At 41.3% G+C, this 18,719-nt stretch overlaps 1 protein-coding gene across 8 annotated transcripts; it reads left to right on the top strand.

Annotated features, from left to right (window-relative positions):
* Positions 1 to 259: 259 nt before the first annotated feature.
* On the top strand, positions 260 to 18,538 carry slc38a5a (solute carrier family 38 member 5a). Of its 8 annotated transcripts, XM_081707751.1 has the most exons (18): positions 260 to 489; positions 633 to 796; positions 2,272 to 2,358; positions 2,447 to 2,566; positions 3,288 to 3,369; positions 4,145 to 4,260; positions 5,972 to 6,045; positions 6,237 to 6,329; positions 6,646 to 6,727; positions 6,969 to 7,051; positions 7,258 to 7,316; positions 7,461 to 7,712; positions 7,954 to 8,033; positions 8,249 to 8,349; positions 8,468 to 8,583; positions 13,562 to 13,706; positions 17,009 to 17,112; positions 17,205 to 18,538. In XM_081707751.1, exons 4-18 carry the CDS (start codon positions 2,517 to 2,519, stop codon positions 17,307 to 17,309), a joined length of 1,542 nt encoding a protein of 513 aa, XP_081563877.1. In that variant the 5' UTR covers positions 260 to 489; positions 633 to 796; positions 2,272 to 2,358; positions 2,447 to 2,516; the 3' UTR covers positions 17,310 to 18,538. The 8 variants fall into 8 exon arrangements, with proteins under 8 accessions (XP_081563877.1, XP_026871780.1, XP_081563876.1 ...); XM_027015979.3 differs by lacking the exon at positions 633 to 796; XM_081707750.1 differs by lacking the exons at positions 2,272 to 2,358; positions 2,447 to 2,566.
* The last annotated feature ends 181 nt before the right edge of the window (positions 18,539 to 18,719 follow it).

Genomic DNA, 18,719 nt, shown 5'->3' on the forward strand with positions numbered 1-18,719 from the left:
GGAATTCACAGTGAATATATTTAAACCAATGATGTTCTGTCTGTACTACAGCGAACTACTTGAAAATGTTCACATATTCTTTTTAAAACATTAATTTTAAAGACAAAGTACATGAACACATGAAAGCTTCATATATAATAAACTCTTGCACTGCTCTAAAATGATTTATCGGAAAACATACAGAGATCAATGCTGCTTAAAAGGCAGGTGTGTTTGGCTCAAGAGGGGGGCTGGCTGACAGTTTGGAGGCAGTGCAAAGAGCCCGCTTTTTTTTAATCAAGAATACTTCCTCACACTTTCGCTCATGTCCTAGCTCTCATTCCCTCTCTATCTTTTTCATTCTATCTTCCTTTGTCTATTTTACCTGCTCTCCTCAGTTAGGTTTTGAAAAGGTGTCCTCCATCACTATCACTCTGGGAGAAAAGTATATGGGAGCCCATCAAATATTTTGACTAATGTTCTGAGCACTGATCTCTAAGAGGAAGAAAGGTAAGGAGAACTAATTCTTCTAGCCAGTATAATGGTTAAGCTAATGACGCCAGTGAATAACCGTCCTCTCAATGTAGTGTATTCTGTATTTAATTGTTCATATGTTTCATGATTTTTGTTATTTGTGTGTTTTTTTGTGTTAGCTGTTTCATCTCAAACAGGAAGTCTTCCACATGGCCACATGGCAGAATGAACTGAAACTCAAGTAGCTAGAGAGGGTTTTACAGAAATTAAACAATAAAACAAAGTGTATGCTTAAGATATACACACATATCATCTATATAATGCTGGCCATTGTGTTTCAAAGGTAATGATAGTATAGTATGCTTTTTATACATTTTATGCTTATATTTCATCTGGACACTCTTTTCTGTAGCTGTGATAAAATCAGTCAGTTCTATTTGAATGTGTCATTCATACAGGTTAAATTAGAGCTGGTGTCCTGAAGTTAAATATTAGCTTAGAACTCTCTTACATAAGATCTCTCTAAAATTTAAACTCTGCACTGCATTTTGTCAGAATATTGTGCTCATCCACCAGTTCCTGTATGATTCATGGGCACTGTGTAATCATCCTGTTATGTGATGCTATTTAAGCATCATTCTTTTACTCTAATCAATAAGTGATTTCTTTACATAGTACACCTGAGCTCAACTCTGGACTACAAATGTAATATGTAAAGGAGTATTAGGTGGAAATGTTAAACACTGAGACCTCTTGTAATCAGAGTAATGCCTGCATTTTTTTCATTCAAGATTGGATGGAATTCTATAAAGCTCCACAGCCAGCACAGAATGTACAGTTTAGATTTCGTTGACCTAACATGGTTCCCAAATGTGCCAATGTATTGCATTTTTAATGCCCAGAGAATTGGGGCTCATAAATTCTGTTAGCACCACTAGGGTAGCTAAGCTCAAACTTATATCTTGTTCAAATGTAGTGTATAAAAAACCAAACAGATTTCTGAGTCTGGATTCTATATTTCTTGTCAGTGCTGACATTATTGGATTCAAATGAGTGGGACAATAGTTAAACATTGAACACAATTCACAGACTCAATCTTTTATTGTTATAAGTATTTCAGACAGCACAGGGACATTGAGAAATGGAAAGTAACCTAGGGATAGTACATTAAGCTAACTAACTAAATATGAACTTGTTCTTGATTTCTTGTTTCATGACAGAGTACTTCATTTTGTTTCAGATTTTCATAAATAAAACAGAAATAAATCAATTTGGCATACATAATAATAACATAATATTCTGGAGAATAAAAAACTTAAATGACTCCTGTTTCTGGCCTGTGTACCTGTCTCTGATGTGCTCTTACTGTAACAGGTGCACATGGACAACCCCTATAAAAGCCTGATCTCTTAATCTCATTACAAATGCCAAGTAGGATACACACCCAGACACGGACAGAAAGACAGATAAACAGATCCCCCCCCCCCCCCACCACCACCACCACAAACACACACATACACACAAACTTCCTGCATTGACGTCACAAAGTGAGGAAATAAACAATAAACCATTGTAGTCTGGTAATACATTACTATATTTCAGTTTCCATTCATTTATATATTACTGCGGCTAATTAATTAGGGAACCTTACATCCAAACCCAACCCTAACATTTTCTATCTTCACCTATTGCTGCCTTATGCTGAGCTGAAATTTGGTCCCCACAAAAAGCTAAAAATATGCCCCCCACACCCACATATACATACACTTGTTCCTCCCTGTTTGTCTTCATGGTGTTAATCCTTCTTTCTCTAATCAGCCTGGAATGGTATGAGGTAAAACACACAGCTCCTCCTCACATAAGCTAAGAAGCCAGTCTGACAGTACAGGAACTCACTAGCCAAAGGTACAATTCTTAACCAAAATATAGGAAAAGAAAAAACTGAAAAACTTCCAAAAGATAAAATTTTGCGATAAACTTTTTTTTTTTCCAGACTCAAAGCTTGTCATTAGTGGAGCGTAATTACTGACAACCGAATTCAAAACAATACTTACCAAGACACCATGGAGCTTCCTAATAGTCACCACAAATCTAACAGTGAGAAGAACGCCGGGTATGTTTCAGCTATCTGGTCAAAATACAACATGAAAATATTTCCCATACATTCATCAACACAAAAAAATCACTTTGTATTTAAGTTAGCTAACTATCTATATAACCTAGCTAAGTAGCTAGGTCTGGCTTGTGTAGACCTTCGAACTCATCACATCAACTGTATATTTTTAAGGTTTAAAGTACTTTTTAAACATAATTCTGTACTTAGAAAGTCACTGATGAAGGCGATGATCGTTGGACAGTGTTATTATATGGATAGTAGCACGAAAACTAGATAACGCTAGCTAACCTAGATTAGTAAGTTAGTTATCAGGACTCGCTTTTGATATCTAGCAGGTTGTAGCTAGCTAGGCTTTTATTAATAATTATTTTTAGTAAAAGAACTCAAGATACTAAATGATTAGATGGAATTTGACGTTAAAGATGTAGCTAGCCAACTAAACATAAACTAGCTACTTACATCGCGACTCTTGCGAATTAAACTCGCTTGCATTCCGTTGCATAATTCAGTGCATCATCAAATAATTGAGTGCAATAGACGGTGTAAACGTGGCGTGTGGCCAGATGGCTCATAAAGATGAAGGTGAAATGAACACCTGTGAATTTCATTTAACGTACTTTCCTCCTTTCAGTACATTCATCCCTTTAGTTTAAATAATGATGGAAACCCAATTTTCTCATATTTCAAAATTCATGCATATTCTATTTATGTTACATAGGTTTGATTCCCTTTCAAACATGGAAGTGAATGAGCATTTCCTACCCCGAATGGAGGAAAATGGAAAAACACATTTTACAGATGTAAGTATTATTTCAGATTGCCCAGTTTCTTGATGTCTAAGGAATTTTGTGATGGTTCATATTTTTGCAAGCCTTTCCACCTCAAAACGTATGAAGTTGAACATGAAACATCACAACATTCCTGGATTATCACATAGGCTTATTTGTTGATAACATTTCTTTAAAAAAATCACAGCTTTTGGGCAAACAAATGTGTCATAAATAAATAATCAAGCATATGCAAACTTGCAAACCCTCTCAGTTCCTCCCTGGAGAACTGATTTTCATTGTCCTCATATTGTGTCAAATTTTATTCTGTCTTACATTGGATTTCCAAATGTTTTGCTATGTCTCATTCAAATATAGCATCAAATATTGACTTGAATGTGCTCCACTCTTCTTTTCTCATGTTAACCAATAGTTCCAAAATTCAGTCAACATAACAAAACACAGTGAAATAGAAACCTACAATTATGGTTAAGATTAGGTTTAAAGGTAGGGTCATGTTTAGAATTGAGTTTTAGGTGAGGTCTTAGTTGACCCCTGACAAATCAAATAGACACTGCTGGATCCAGGTTCCCTTACACTGGAAACTACATATATTTGTCTCAGTATGGTTACATGATTATCCAGTGTAGTGAAGAAACTCACAGTAGTTGCTGAATAGTATACTTTAACATTAACAAATGAATATCAAGACCTCTTTTTAATTATGCATGATGTATGATGGGTTCCTGTAAGAAAAGTTGTTATTGTGGTTGCAGCACACTATAATTAAGTTTGATGTTTCTGACAGTCCGAGGGGAAGACTTCATTTGGGATGTCCATCTTCAATCTGAGTAATGCCATCATGGGCAGTGGCATTCTGGGTCTGGCCTATGCTATGGCCAACACTGGTATTGTCCTCTTCCTGTGAGTGAAAATGACAAGGATTTGTATGTGTGTGTGTGTGTGTGTGTGTGTGTGTGTGTGTGTGTGTGTGTGTGTGTGTGTGTGTGTGTGTGTGTGTGTGTGAGAGAGAGAAAGAAAGAAAGAAAGCTCAGTATAAGCAAGCAGTCTCGGTTAAGGAAAAGTATTCATAATAGAGCACTCAGGCTTGCTCTGTTTGCAGTTACACACACACACCTGGTAAATGTATGCTTTTTGTTATCTTAAAGACATTTAAAGACATACATTTGTTTTAAGATAGTTCTAAATAATGGCTGTTTTTGAAACTATTTGAGTGAATGCCAAGAGTATGCAACTGTCATCAAGGCAAAGGATGGCCTTGTACATATACTACAGTTTGATGTCTTCACCACTATTTCTAAATGTGGAAATTAGTTAAAATAAAGAAAGCTATTTACTGATGCTCTATACAGGCATTTTTACTATTGCGGGCACATAAGGTTAGATTAGGCAACCAAAATAGATCAGAGAAAATGTATTTTTCACAGTTAAATACATACATACATACAGTAAAATAACAGATTTAATCAATAATAAAAGCATGCATATAAAGATGGGTCCTTAAATTGTTAAAAAGATGTAAAGATTCAGAATTTCTCAAAGATTCTCAATAATTTATTTGGGAAAACCAATGCCCAGTGGAGCTAAAACACTGAAATCATGGTCACCTAAGCATTGTAACTTTCTGCACAAGGCTACCTGCTCATTTGAGGATCCAGAACTCGGTGAAACTGGTTGTGCTTGTTTCTTTTGCTGCCTTTGCAGGAGTAAACTTGATAATTGTATTGAATGATATGTGTTTATCAAAGTCTCACATGGTGCGTGTATATGTGTATATACCAGGGTGGATACATATGCGCACACACAAGCCCTGTCACCTCCTGTAGATCACATTTCAGGGTAGAATCATGCCAGAAGCTGCCTGTCTACTCCATCTGTACATTATGACATTTGCACTTTGGAGATTATAATGCCATGGATAATTCTCAAACTGTTCTGAGCTTTGACTTCTATAAGCCTTTTATTATCATGTATTATGTTTACATGTAATTATGCATTATGTTCACATTCAGCAGAGGTGAAATGATCTTATACATAAGCCTGGATGCTGTTGTTTGTCAGGAGGTGGCAGTGCAACCCAATAAAATTAATTAAAAAAAAGAGTAATCCTGAGGACAGAAAACGTCTTTGGCTTGTGTCTAATATATGTAGTAAGATTATTACAAGACAGCTTTTTTGCCTTGCATTGTTACTAGTTCTAAACTACTTACAGAATAGGTTTTTATGATTTAAAAACTATAAGATTCTGAAGAGCAAATACTATAGAGCAAATATACAGTAAATCCCTACATAAACTCAAACAGTTGTTTGTACCAAAAATCTAAATAACATCCCACTTTGAAAGTGTTAAATAGTAAAGTTCATTTGTTGAGTTCGGTTCAAAATAGTAAAGTTCATTTGTTGAGTTCGGTTCAGTTTGTTGAGTCAAAAAGTTTTAAAAGTATAAACCTAATTTCAGTAAACCAATAAATATGACTAATCTTGCTCAACTGATGAAATTGCTGAGATAGATCAAGCCATTGTTTTCTAAGATTTATAAGAAGGTGCTATGTTTGGTGCACCCTGAGAGATGGAGTCTTACTGAAATTGTTACACTTGTTTTTTTGCATTGTAGAATCTTGCTAATACTTATCGCTGTTATGTCTGCATATTCCATCCACCTGCTCCTGAAGAGTGCCGATGTGGTTGGTAAGACACTTAGATTTTTAGCTTTTAGTAAACGTTTTATATGAATTAATTTTATTATTTAATAGCCTAATACTTCAGGAATAGAATCTCCACATGCCTGCCTGCCATCCTTATTATTGGTTTATTGATTTTCATTTTTGGTATTGATGTTTTTTGGGTTTTTTTGTTTTCTTTTCTTTTCTTTTATTTAGGCACTCGAGCATATGAAATGTTGGGTTTGAGAGCATATGGACAGGCAGGAAAAATCATTGCTGCCTGTGTGGTGACCATTCATAACATTGGAGGTGAGGTTTGATTAGCTGACCATGATTAACAACTATGCGTGTTGTCGAGCAGCATCAGCAGTGACCCTCACACATCACTGTGGTTATGACACAGTCTAGGTTGGATTATAACAAAAAAGGAGTGGTATGAAATGTAAGCAAAAGTGATAGAACAACAAAAGGGAAAATATGTTAACATGACTGTGTAGTTTTCTCTTTGGCTTTAAAAGACTGATACTGCCTTGGATCCTACAACAATGCATTGTGAGCATGCCGAGTTTGTGTTCATTTATTTACCTGATGTAATCTTGTTTTGTTTTTTGTGTTGCTCTGACAGCCATGTCCACCTACCTCTATATTGTGAAGATTGAGCTGCCCTTTGTTATATTGGGTCTCTTAGGTAAAGAAAAAGACTTTGGGTAAGAAATAGAAGATCTCTGACATGGTCATCATGACCATACAGAAAACAGTCTTGTTGATACCACCCAGATTAATTATGCAATCATGCCTAGCCAACAAAGTGCCTTTCGCTCTATATCGGACATGTTTCACCATGTCAGTTAGGAGGAACATGACCTTTAATCATGCCATTGATGCATGGGCATGCTGTTTTGCTTGGCTCAACCTGCTCCCTGTTGGGTGTTGTTTGTGTCTTGTTAGCGGATGGTATGTGGACGGGAATTACCTGATCACAATCGTCAGTGTCTGTGTGATTTTACCCCTGGCTCTTATGCGACGGCTAGGTACGTCAGTGTTCCTGTTTTGTTTGGGGGGGGTTGCCTCGTTTTTTCCCAACTGTCGTCATAACGTTTCACCTGTTTTAGAATAAGCTTCAACTGTAGGAGTATAATATATGCCTGATAGTACTGTAATTAATTGTTTCCCATCTGCATATTAAAGATGCTTTCACATTTTTGCCTTAACTGCTTTAATATTACACCACTTTCAGGGTATCTTGGTTATACTAGTGGTGTCTCCCTCTTGTGCATGGTTTTCTTCCTCATATCTGTGAGTCTTGTTGATCCATCCCCCCATCCATCCATCCACTGACCTTCTAACCTATCCATTAATCAAAGTATAAACAACTGGTTAAATAAAACATATTTAGGATGCCTTTTGTAAGCCTATTTTATATCTTTTATGGCTCAACAGGTCATCTTTAAGAAGTTTGTCATGGAGTGTCCGCTTAAAAGCATTGACCCATATTCAAACAATGGAAATAAGACACTCGATCCCAGAGTGATGAGCTCACACATTAACAGTGACTTCATGGCCACACCCTTCACCACACTGATGAGATCACACAACGACAGTGACTTTATTCCCAGATTCATCCCTGTGATGATTAGCTCACATACAGCTCATGACTGCCGTGAAGCTAAAATGTTTACCCTCACCCCAGAGGTAAGGGGGCACAATTCTTCTTGCAGCAAATCAAATATGCTATAATGAGAGACAAGCATCAATTCCTAACAGTCAGCCTTCATAATAAGGGCCACCTTGTGATCAATACATGATGTTCAAATATGTTAATATATTTTTGTAATGCTAATTTAGAAATAAACCAAACTAAAATGTCATGTGTGAAAAAGTAGGACACCATAATTGCTCTGAAAGTGTCTGAAAACTTATGTTTTTCATGCAGGCTATATACAGCATACCTATTGTGGCCTTTGCATTTGTGTGTCACCCTGAGGTTTTACCCATCTACACAGAGCTCAGAAAGTACATTTTTCTTTGTATCTCACTTCAAGCAATAGTACTGAGATTACATGTTTTTGGAATTAATATATATTTTTCTGAATACAGTATTATATATTCTTTTCTATTTAAGATTATATTGTAACATGCAACATTTTGTGCAGAGTTAAATGCTGTACTGTTTAAACTACTATGAAGCATCATTTAAAAATTGATTTTTTTTCCATTTTTTACACCAGACCAACCAAGAAGCGGATGCAAAACGTGGCTAACATCTCCATACTGGCTATGTTCATCATGTACTTACTAACTGCAGTCTTTGGCTACCTCACTTTCTACGGTGAGCTTGTGCTTGATGTGCTTTTGTGTGATGGACAGGAAAGAATAAAGAGTAAATGTAGGTGCAGATTATGTGCACAAATCGACTGTCTTATAGGCCTGTTTTTGTGTGTGTGTAGGTAATGTGGAAGATGAGCTTCTAAAGAGCTACAGTGCAAGTGATACGCTGATTTTATGCGTGCGTCTGGCAGTGCTAGTTGCCGTCACCCTCACTGTTCCTGTTGTTCTGTTCCCGGTATGACACAGACATGCACATTTTACACACTCATTAGCCTTTTTAACTCCAGGCTGTGCTTAGTTTTTAATCTTAAAGTGTAATCATTCAGTTAAAACAAATTTCACTGAAAGCAATATTAAGGTATTTAGTTACAAAACTGTGAATAAGTCTTATCCCTCTTTTCGGGCCTTGGAGTTTAAGTGGTTAAAGCTATTTGTTTCACCTATCCAAAATGCTTCTTGATGCAAATTATGTGAATACTGTGTCAAATGTATAGCCCTCTAGCAGTGGTTTTTGTGACAAGTGGCACAGATGAAGCAAGAGGCAAGGTAGAACAGACTTGTTTATTTTCCATTAGGAATGCAATAATACCAAACTACTCCAAGATAGTGTCTTTGTAGTATCCGCGTTGTACTGACGGGCACTTGAGGTTTCGACCGCTAATGTGCAGCGCTGTCTCTCCGAACTTGCAGAAATATATAGTGACAGGTAATGAGGAGCAGGTGTCTCCTGTCAAAAGGCAGGTGATTGTGAATAGGGCAGGTTAGTGGTATGGCCCCTGTCTGGAGTAGGTGTGTTGCTCTCGGTAGGAGACCGGCCTACCATGACAGAACGCCGCCGCCCCCCCAAAGACCCTGCCAGGCTCCTAGAACGCAACCGGCCCTGCTGACTCGGGGCAGGCTTCAGCAGGTGCAGCCTATGGGAGTAGATAACGAGGTCGGGGTCTAAAATCTGGGAGGCCGGAACCCAACTGCACTCCTCCGGGCCATACCCCTCCCAGTCCACCAAGTATTGCAGTCCCCTCCCTCTCCTTTGGGAGTCCAGCAGGGTCTGCACCCTATACACTGGGCCCGCTTCCATTTCCAGAGGTGGAAGCAGGTCACCCGAAGGAGCTTCCTCTTTGGCGAGGGGACCCTCCGTCACAGGCTTCGGCGCCAACACGTGAAATTCCTGGGATGCCCGACTGCTCCCTGTGAGGCCAACCCTGTAGGACACCTCATTGATCTGGTCATTTATGGTGTAAGGGCTCTCATACATCGTCTTGCCTGTGGCACCAGCATGGCTGTCCTTGGTTGAGACCCACACCTTGTGTCTAATCACAAATTGAGGGGTTTCTCCCCATTTTCTGTCCACCTTTTTCTTGTAGGTAGCGATCGCCTTACATAGTCTCTGGTGCGCATCCTCCCAGGTCCGTTCACTCTCCTTGCACCATCTCTCCACTGCCAGCTGCTCTGACGCAGGGGTGTCCCAGGGGTAGAGAGGCGGTTAGTAACCCAACATACACTCAAATGGGGCGAGACCAGTTCCCGTGTGGTGCAGAGAGTTCTGCACATACTCCACCCATGGGAGGTACATGCTCCATGTCTCTGGGTGGTGCTGACAGTAGAGGCATAGGAACTTACCAAGTTCTTGGTTCACCCTCTCCACTTGCCCATTAGTCTGAGGGTGAGAGCCGGATGTTAGGCTGACCATGATGTTCAGTTTACCTAACAGCTCTTTCCATACCCGCGATGTGAATTGGGAGCCGCGATCTGACACGATGTCCTCAGGTGGGCCGAACTGTCTGAATACCTGGCGGAATACGTCTGCTGTTTATAGCGCACTGGGCAGGGCTGCTAAATGGACAAAAGGAATCATTTTACAGAACCAGTCCATGATACTTAGGATGGCGGTATTGCCCTCTGAAACAGGTAGGTCCGTGACAGTCCACCGCCAGGTGGGACCATGGTCAGAGGGGTGTAGGCAAGGGCACAAGCTTACCTGCTGGAGGAACGCGTGGCGTTTTACTGCGGGCACAGTCAGTGCAAGAAGCCACATCACCACCTCCTTGTTCATTGCCGGCCACGAATAGCGCACTCTGATCAGCTGTGTGGTGCAAGTAGCGCCAGGGTGTCCTGTCTCCAAAGATGTATGCGCCCACGTGATGAGGCCCCCGATGATTCAGTGGCACGTAGAGGCAATTAGGTGGGCATTGTGGATACGGGTTGGCTGCCTTTATTTGGCAGTCCAACTCCTACTCTAGAGATGCCAAAAAGCATGAGGGAGAGAACAGGCTCTGAGCTGGTCGACAGGGCCTCCACATTGTGTCGCCTGGAGAGTGCATCCGCTCGAGTGTTCTTCTCCCCAGGCCTATAGGTGACCTGGAAATGGAACCTGGAGAAAAAACACCTAGCTTGTCTGGCATTTAGTCTCTTGGTAGTCTGGAGGTATTCCAGGTTGTGGAATAAAAGGGTGTCGCGCTCCCTCTAGCCAATGCCTCCACTCCTTGAAGACGAGCCTCATGGACAGCAGCTCGCCATCCCCAATGCCGTAGTTCCGCTCTGCGAGACTCAGTTTTTGGGAGAAGTATGCGATAGGCCATAGACCACCTCTCTCCTGTATGCCGAGATAGTACAGCACCCACTTTTATGTTGGCGGCATCCACCTCCACCACAAAAAGTCTCTCTGGTTCAGGTTGTCGTAACACCAGCACTGTTGAGAAAGCAGTCTTCATCTCTTCAAATGCCTTCTCAACCTCAGAGGTCCATTTGATCCTTTGGGTGGGGCCCAGGAGCTGGTTTGTAAGGGGCCTTGCTAGCAAACTGAAGGATCAGATGAACCTCCGATAGAAGTTGGCGAAGCCAAGAATACACTGTAGTGCCTTGTGCGAGTGGTCTAGGCCAAGCCATCACTGCTTCCACCTTGCCTGGTTGCATGCATACACTCCCTTCTTGGATGACGTACTCCAGAAAGTCCACCTCCTGACAGTGGAACTCACATTTCTCTAATTTGCAGTATAACTGGTTCTGCAACAGGGTTCATAGTATGGCCCGCATGTCTTGCACATGTTGGTTCCAGGAGGAGGAACAGATCAAAATGTCATCAATATAAGCAATGACAGATCTTCCCAAGAACTCCAAGAACCTTGTTAATGCAAGTCTGGAATAGCGATAGAGCTGTGGCCAGACTGTATGCTAAGACCACATATTCATAATGGCCAGTAGATGTGCTGAAGGCCATCTTCCACTCGTCCCCCCCACCCACCCCTTGACCCGAATTAAATTAAATTAAATTATAGGCACCTCACAGGTCCAATTTTGTGAAAAACCTGGCTCCTCTCAGCTGTTCCAGTGCTGCTGGAACCAGGGGGAAGGGATACGGGTACTGCACCAGCAGTTTGTAGAGTCCCTGGTAGTCCACGCAAGGTCTTAGGCCCCCGTCCTTCTTTACTAAGAAGACTCTGGCTGAGGCTGGAGAGGTAGAGGGGTGGATGTACCCTTGTTCCAGTGCCTCCTTGATGTACTGTACCATTGCCCGTTCTTCTCTTGGAAGAGGGGATAGATTCTGCACCTGGGGGGTACCGCGCCCTCCTTGAGGGTTATAACACAGTCCCTGTCCTGATGGGGCAGGAGCTGTGTGGCCTTCATAGGGCTAAAAACCTGTGCCAAGTCCACATACACCTGGGGAATAGGGACCTGCTAAATTGGCTCCGGGGCCCTCTATCGAGGTCACCATTAGCGGCACCGCCTTGTTCAGGAAGCACCTCTGGCTGCATGAGGGAGCCCATTGCAGGATTCAGTTCTCCATCTACTTCACCTATGGGTTGTGAGTCCTCAGCCACTGCAGGGAGGGAAGGAGAAAAGGCGATGTGCTTTGAGTGTCCATCTTGGGTGAAGAGGAGAACATGGGGAGTGACATGAGTGATATAGCCAGGGCCTAACAGGCTCCCGTCCAGGGCTTGCATGCTTAGCGAAGAGGGTAGGTCGATGGCTTTGATTCCTAGCCTCTTTGCAAAACCCCAGTCCATGACATTCCCCACTGCCCCTGACTCAACTAGGGCAGAGGCAGAAAGTAACCGACGCTTGAATGACACCTTCACCGGCACTTTAAACAGAGTGAGATTGGGAACAACTCACTGCATTCTTGCCTCTTTGTTGGTCTCCCCTCCTGGGATGTACCCCTGCTGCATCCAGCTGCATGGGCTTCCCAGGGTTGTCGGTCTGCTTGGTGGGTCCGGTAATGTCTTGTGGGGAATTCTGCTGTGCACACCAACGTTTCTCCTGTAGCAGTTCTGCCCTTAATCCATTTACAAACACATGGATCAGCGCGGGTTTGTTCCACCATGTCCCGAGTCCAAAATTCCATGGCGAACTCGGCCGCAGCTCTCAATCCCTGCTTGAAGTGTAAAAGCGCTTGTCCTCAGAGCTTCCCTTAGCGGGGATGGTTAAACACCACTCATAGTTCCATCACAAAACTGGTGTAATCACTCATTAGTGGTAAATTATTAGTGACAAGAGCCGCTCCCCAGACGCGAGCCTTACCTGTGAGCCAGGAGATAATAAACGACACCTTGGCACAGTTGGATAGTTGCGACTGATAGCTGACAAACAGTTCACATTGAACCATGAACACTTTGCAGGTTTCAGGATCTCCTCCGTACGCCTCAGGGGAGGCGACCAAGCCCTTCACCTCTTCAGGCACTGGAGGGCTAGCGGGGGTGGTTGTTTGTACCTTGGGGCTCATGGCCAGGCGGTTGACGTACTGGCTGAGAGTCTGTACCATTGATAAAACTTCCCCGTTTTCCTGCCGCTGCTGCTCCAGGGCAGCCAGCAGGTGAGCCCAGTCAGGGCTGCTTGCTTCGCTTCCTGGAGGCTGCGCATTCTGTGATGTAGGTGGCACAGATGAAGTGAGAGGCGAAGTAGAACAGATTTGTTCTTTATTTTCCATTAGGAATGCGATAATACGAAACCGCTCTTAAGACGAAGCGTCTTCATAGTATCAGCATTGCACTGAGGGGGACTTGAGGCAGCGCTGTCTCTCCAAACCTGCAGGAATATATAGTGACAATGAGGAGCAGGGGTCTCCTGTCAAAAGGCAGGTGATTGTGAATAGGGCAGGTTAGTGGTATGGCACCCTGTATGGAGTGGGTGTGTCCTGCACAGTAGGAGGCCGGCCCATCGTGACAGTTTTCTCCTAATTGTTGATTACAGTGTTGGCTCTCTCTCTGCATGTTCAGATTCGCCGAACCATGCTGCAGCTGTGTTGTCCAAATAAGCCCTTCTGCTGGGCTACCCACATCTCCATGGCCATAGGCCTGCTTATTTTCGTCAATGTACTTGTCATCTTCGTGCCCAACATCAAAGACATCTTTGGCTTCATTGGTGAGCTATTCTTTCCTACATTTATTGGTTTCACACACACGCACAGTGTCATATATATATATATATATAGAAAGGTGTGATGAATGTACCTGAGAAGTACAACATGCTGTTCATACCTTGGAGTATGGAGGCCTTGGAGACTGCCAAGCAAAGATTAACAGCTCTGATTACCGACCTGAACTTCACAAGAGAACAAACATGATGTTTTCCCACGAGCCATCTAAAGTGTACTCTGTGGTAGGGTCACAGCATGGGAACAATCCAACCAAGCTGGAGACTGAGCAATACTGGAAAAGGCAGAATGAGATCCCACAACAACAATGTCCAGTGATTGTTGAATCTGAGAGCAAACCACAGCAAACTCCCTGAACAGGATCCGATAACAATCACACTAACAGATGTCTGAGAAAGGGTCTCAAGGACGAAGAGCTGCACAGCTTCAGGATTTGCCATGGTCTGTGCCTACTGGCTGAAGTAGCTAATTTCACTTCCTGAACACCTGGCAGCACAAATGAACCAGCTGCTAATGGATGGAACACACCCTTAATGGTTAACTGAAGAACAGTCCTGATTCTGAAGGACCCCAAGAAAGGGGCAGTTCCATCCAAGTACTGGCAGAAAACCTGCCCCCACACAATTGGTAGGTCCTGGAACAGAACTAAGAAGAAAACCAAAACACTTGCATGACTGAACCAGGGGAAAGGAGCCTATCAGGGAGCGAAGCAATGAGGAATGAAAGTACACAAAGACTGGCAATAACAGATCAGGAAAGCAATGTAGACGAAAGCAACGAGACAACGAACAGCAGACAGGAGAGTAGAAATAAACTAGACGAAACTGAACTAGGAGGGCAATGTAAACTGGAGTACAGATAGAAAGCACATAGGATCTAATACTTAACAGGAGAAAGGCGAGGGTAAACAGAGTGAGTAACTTAACTTAGGATGGAGACAACAAGAGCTACATAACCAGAGGCGAGGGAGCGAGCAAGGCAGAGTCTGCGGGCGTGACAATAGGCCTGAACCCCCTCAGTTAAAAACATCACCAAGAGTGACTACAGATACCGCCTATGGGTTGGAATAACCATCAGTCACCTCCTCTACATGGATGACATCAAGTTGTACGCCAGAAGTAAATGACACATCGACTCACTAATCCTTCTCAAGGAAACTCCTCACAATGCATGGAGGGTTTCATCCAAATGAGGTAGGGTTCAGAGCATGTTCAAAGCATGTCAGTACCTACATCTAATTTGTGGCAACTACTAGAAGCTATGCTGTCTACATGGGCCTTTCAGGCCACTTTACATGTCACAACTGCAGTCGATCAACAGACATGTCTGGTGTAAAAGACAGCGCTTCTAGCATTGCACAGATGCTTCAATGCTACTCTAGCTAATAAGTAAGGGAAACTGGCCCACCCCACCCACAAAGATCATTTCAAGCCCTTTGCTCAGCTATGCAACTCAAGACAAGAATGAACTGCCACCAGCCTGAAGGGAAGTTTATACTCACTGATAAGCATCTTGCAGCTGCCTGTCATAATCAGCACACATATGCATCAAAAAGTGTCACTGTTAGGTAATCTCAAATAGACATATCTTCTTATTCTGTATGCAATACTGTTATCTATTGTTATGACACAGACTAGGTTGAACCTGTAACAAAAAGGATGGTAGTGGTGGGCCGCTGAACTGTAATGGTGGAGCACTATGGATAAGCGAATGACAAATGCAATGACACAAATAGGAGATAACGGATAGTTGTATTGAAGATATGTGACAATATGAAGAGGACAAGAAGACATACACACCAGATTACTTTGGCGTGGTCAATGCTGAAAACAAATAAACAAACAACAACAAAAACACACTGTACAAGGAGTGACTAACCTGACCTAGTGAAACCAAAAAGTGAACCAAAAGGGACACACTAACCTGTTTTGAAGTACAAAACAAAGTACTATGTACACTATTTACTTTAGCAGAGGCACAAAAATGGCAATCCAAGCTGGTTTTCGAAATACACTAGCAAAGGTCAGAAACATGAACTAACAGCAGAACAAGCATAACAACAATCGAAAATAGAGCTAGACACAAAGCTGGATCAGCCGTGTTTGCCATGGCCTTTTCATAGTTGACGGCTTCTAGCATGAGTGACACAGAACAGGTCATGTCAGCTCAGGGGAATTATGGGTATCAAGAGTTCCTGGGTTAGATGCTATAAAAACTCTGAAGCATGTGCCAAAGGGTTTTGCAAATACCAAAAGGGCCAGAGCAAGGGTGCTCATGCCTAGAAACAAAGTGTGGGAAAAACCTGGGACCAGACAGATCCACTACCTCAGAGAATTTCTTTCTCCAGGCACGAGTTAATCAGATGTGGAGTTCTCTCGACTCTAGGATCATGGACTGTGCAGCACCTGTACCACTCAGGATTTTCACAGGACACCTCTCATCAGACTCCTTAATTGGCTAAAATGGGTTCAATAGCAAGCTGTCAGTCTGTGAATTCTTGCGTTGCAGCGCAGGACATACAGCATTCTGATGCCTATGTTCGTGACAATAAAAACACATGCAGTTTTTTGTTATATTCACTAACACTATGAAAATGAACAAAACAGTCATTTTAATACCTAAAACAGTAGTTGCAGGTATCGTGAACCCTGAATCACTGATTTGTTTTTCTATTTCATGTTTATGAAACAGGTATAAAATGTGCAGGAAAAAAGGAGAAAGCAAACACGAGTCTCCAACTAAAGAGTTTAATGAAATTAACAAAAGCGAAACTGAACACAAAAGTACACTGACGAGTACAAAGAAAGCCAACATAACATACAATGACAACAACGGTCAAAGAAACAAAACAGGTTTATAAAAGGCACAACATAAGAACATAACAACCACAGGTGGTGCAACACATACCACCATGTGAAACAAAAGACCAAAACATAAACAAATGCCATGTGCAAAGCTGCCGCCATATGACAGAGGCCACTGGCGCGGGGTTGGGGATTGGGGCATTGTCACAATTTATTGTACAATTCGTACTGCTTTCCCAAATTATATCACTTGAAGCAAAATTTGGACACCAGTCATTGGTGATCATTTATATTTAGTGTAAAGGGAATATTTTTGTTGAGCGATCCCTTTAAAACTATGTAAGAGCTGTTCTGAGGCCTATTGCTGTTTTATTGCAGCAAAACACTTAGGATATTAATGAGGTATTGTTGCAGACATGGAGGAAGGTCTTGCCATGAGCTTTTGAGAGTTCGACTGAAAGATGTCTTCACTGCTTAACTTCTAGGGGCCACAACTGCTCCCAGTCTTATTTTCATACTGCCTGGAATATTCTATATCCGACTCATCCCTCACACCCAAGAGCCAGTGAAGTCTAGGCCAAAGATCCTGGTAAATATACACCACCACCCACTTATTTCTCTGATTCCTTTGTTACCTATATACTTTTTAATGCTTTTTTAATTTCTGCTTTTCTTTTCCAGGCATTTATGTTTTCAGGGCTGGGCTTCGTCTTCATGTTCGGGAGCATCAGCTTAATCATACAGAAATGGATGACTGGGAATTCACCAGACATGAAGGGACACTAATAGCCCTGAGAAATGAGACCAGCAGCATACAGCAGAAGCCAAACCCCAGCCCTGTGATTGGATGAACCCAAACATGTCCTGGCTGCCCACAATGAATAATGCACAGCTTAATTAGTATGAGCATTGGGCCTGCTGGTCTTGTCAGTTGTGGCCATCTTGGATACAGAACACGTCTCAGAACGGTCATCATTAATGGAGGCGTTTATGTACCTCTGAGGAAAGCATTTTATACATTTTAAATTTGTGTAAAAATATGTTTTGGATATAAATAGGCCTAAATATAATTTTAATAGCAGTTTTAATAGCCATTGTAATATGATCTTTTAGGGAAAGAAGTATATTTATACTGAGTTGATTTAGATGTTTTCAGTATCTTTGTATGATAACTGAATCTGATCTGTTGATACCACACAAAGATCTAGAATACTACAGAGCTAAAATGTATTTATTACAGAACAGCATGAAGGATTTTGAAAGATTAGGAGAGGAAACGAGCATGTCTGTTCTATGAATGATTTAATACTTCTTTTTTTATTTTAATACACATAGAGCACAAATTTCCTTTTATAGCTACAGTAGCATTTCCTATTCGGTTTATTTTTGTGTTTGTTTAAAGATTAGTTTGTGTTTGTTCATTTTGTGTTTGTGGTTCAAGGGTTATTGAAGGTTTCCAGCTATCTACTTTAGTACAGGAAATATTGGGTAACAATTTGAAGATTTTTTCACAATCTACATATTTATAGGACTTATGAATTATTTTGGTACACCAAACATGCATTAATATGAAGGTTATCAGCTGCAAGCTGAAGACTCTTTGTGCTAAAACAGATTTTCTGTTCAATATTGTACCCTTCAACCAATGTGTTGTTGTATGTCATGTGTACTTAAAAGATTTTTTTAACAAATTTTGCAATACTTAACATGAAAAATACCTCTATATGAATTTATAGTGTATAAATAATTTAAAGCAGTTTTGCCTACATTGTAAAATGTGCCTAAAACCTCTTATTTGGCTATTTGTATATATATTAAATTTTCTAACCTTTTATTCAGTAATGTTGAGCTCAAAATGATTAGTCATGCCCTGTTTTGTGCTTTTCATTAAAATCCCATTTTTGAGTTTTATCCACTTGCATCTCACTCTGTGTCTAAAATGTTACATGATTATAGAAAAGTTCATTTTGACTAGGTTGTGTCTTATTGTTTTTAATGACATCTTTGAAAATGAAAGAAATGCTAAACAAAAAATTAAATTTCCATTGACAATTTTCAAGTTCAACCCATTTGTTCAACCCATAATTTCAGGAATGGACATGTAGAAGGGGGAGAAGAACACTTAACAATTTCCAGGTGGCCTCTGCTTTGTGCTACAGGGCCAGGTCCTTCAGTTAAAAATAAAATAAATAATAG

Source organism: Electrophorus electricus, chromosome 25 (assembly GCF_041902795.1).
Source record: "Electrophorus electricus isolate QZ-2024a chromosome 25, ASM4190279v1, whole genome shotgun sequence".
NCBI classification, from domain to species: domain Eukaryota; kingdom Metazoa; phylum Chordata; class Actinopteri; order Gymnotiformes; family Gymnotidae; genus Electrophorus; species Electrophorus electricus.

Coding starts and splice junctions, on each gene's coding strand:
- slc38a5a (XM_081707750.1), top strand. CDS start 741: ATGCTTAAGATATACACACATATCATCTATATAATGCTGGCCATTGTG. Junction 797..3,287: donor CTGGCCATTGTGTTTCAAAG/GTAATGATAGTA, acceptor TATGTTACATAG/GTTTGATTCCCTTTCAAACA. Junction 6,728..6,968: donor GGTAAAGAAAAAGACTTTGG/GTAAGAAATAGA, acceptor GTGTCTTGTTAG/CGGATGGTATGTGGACGGGA.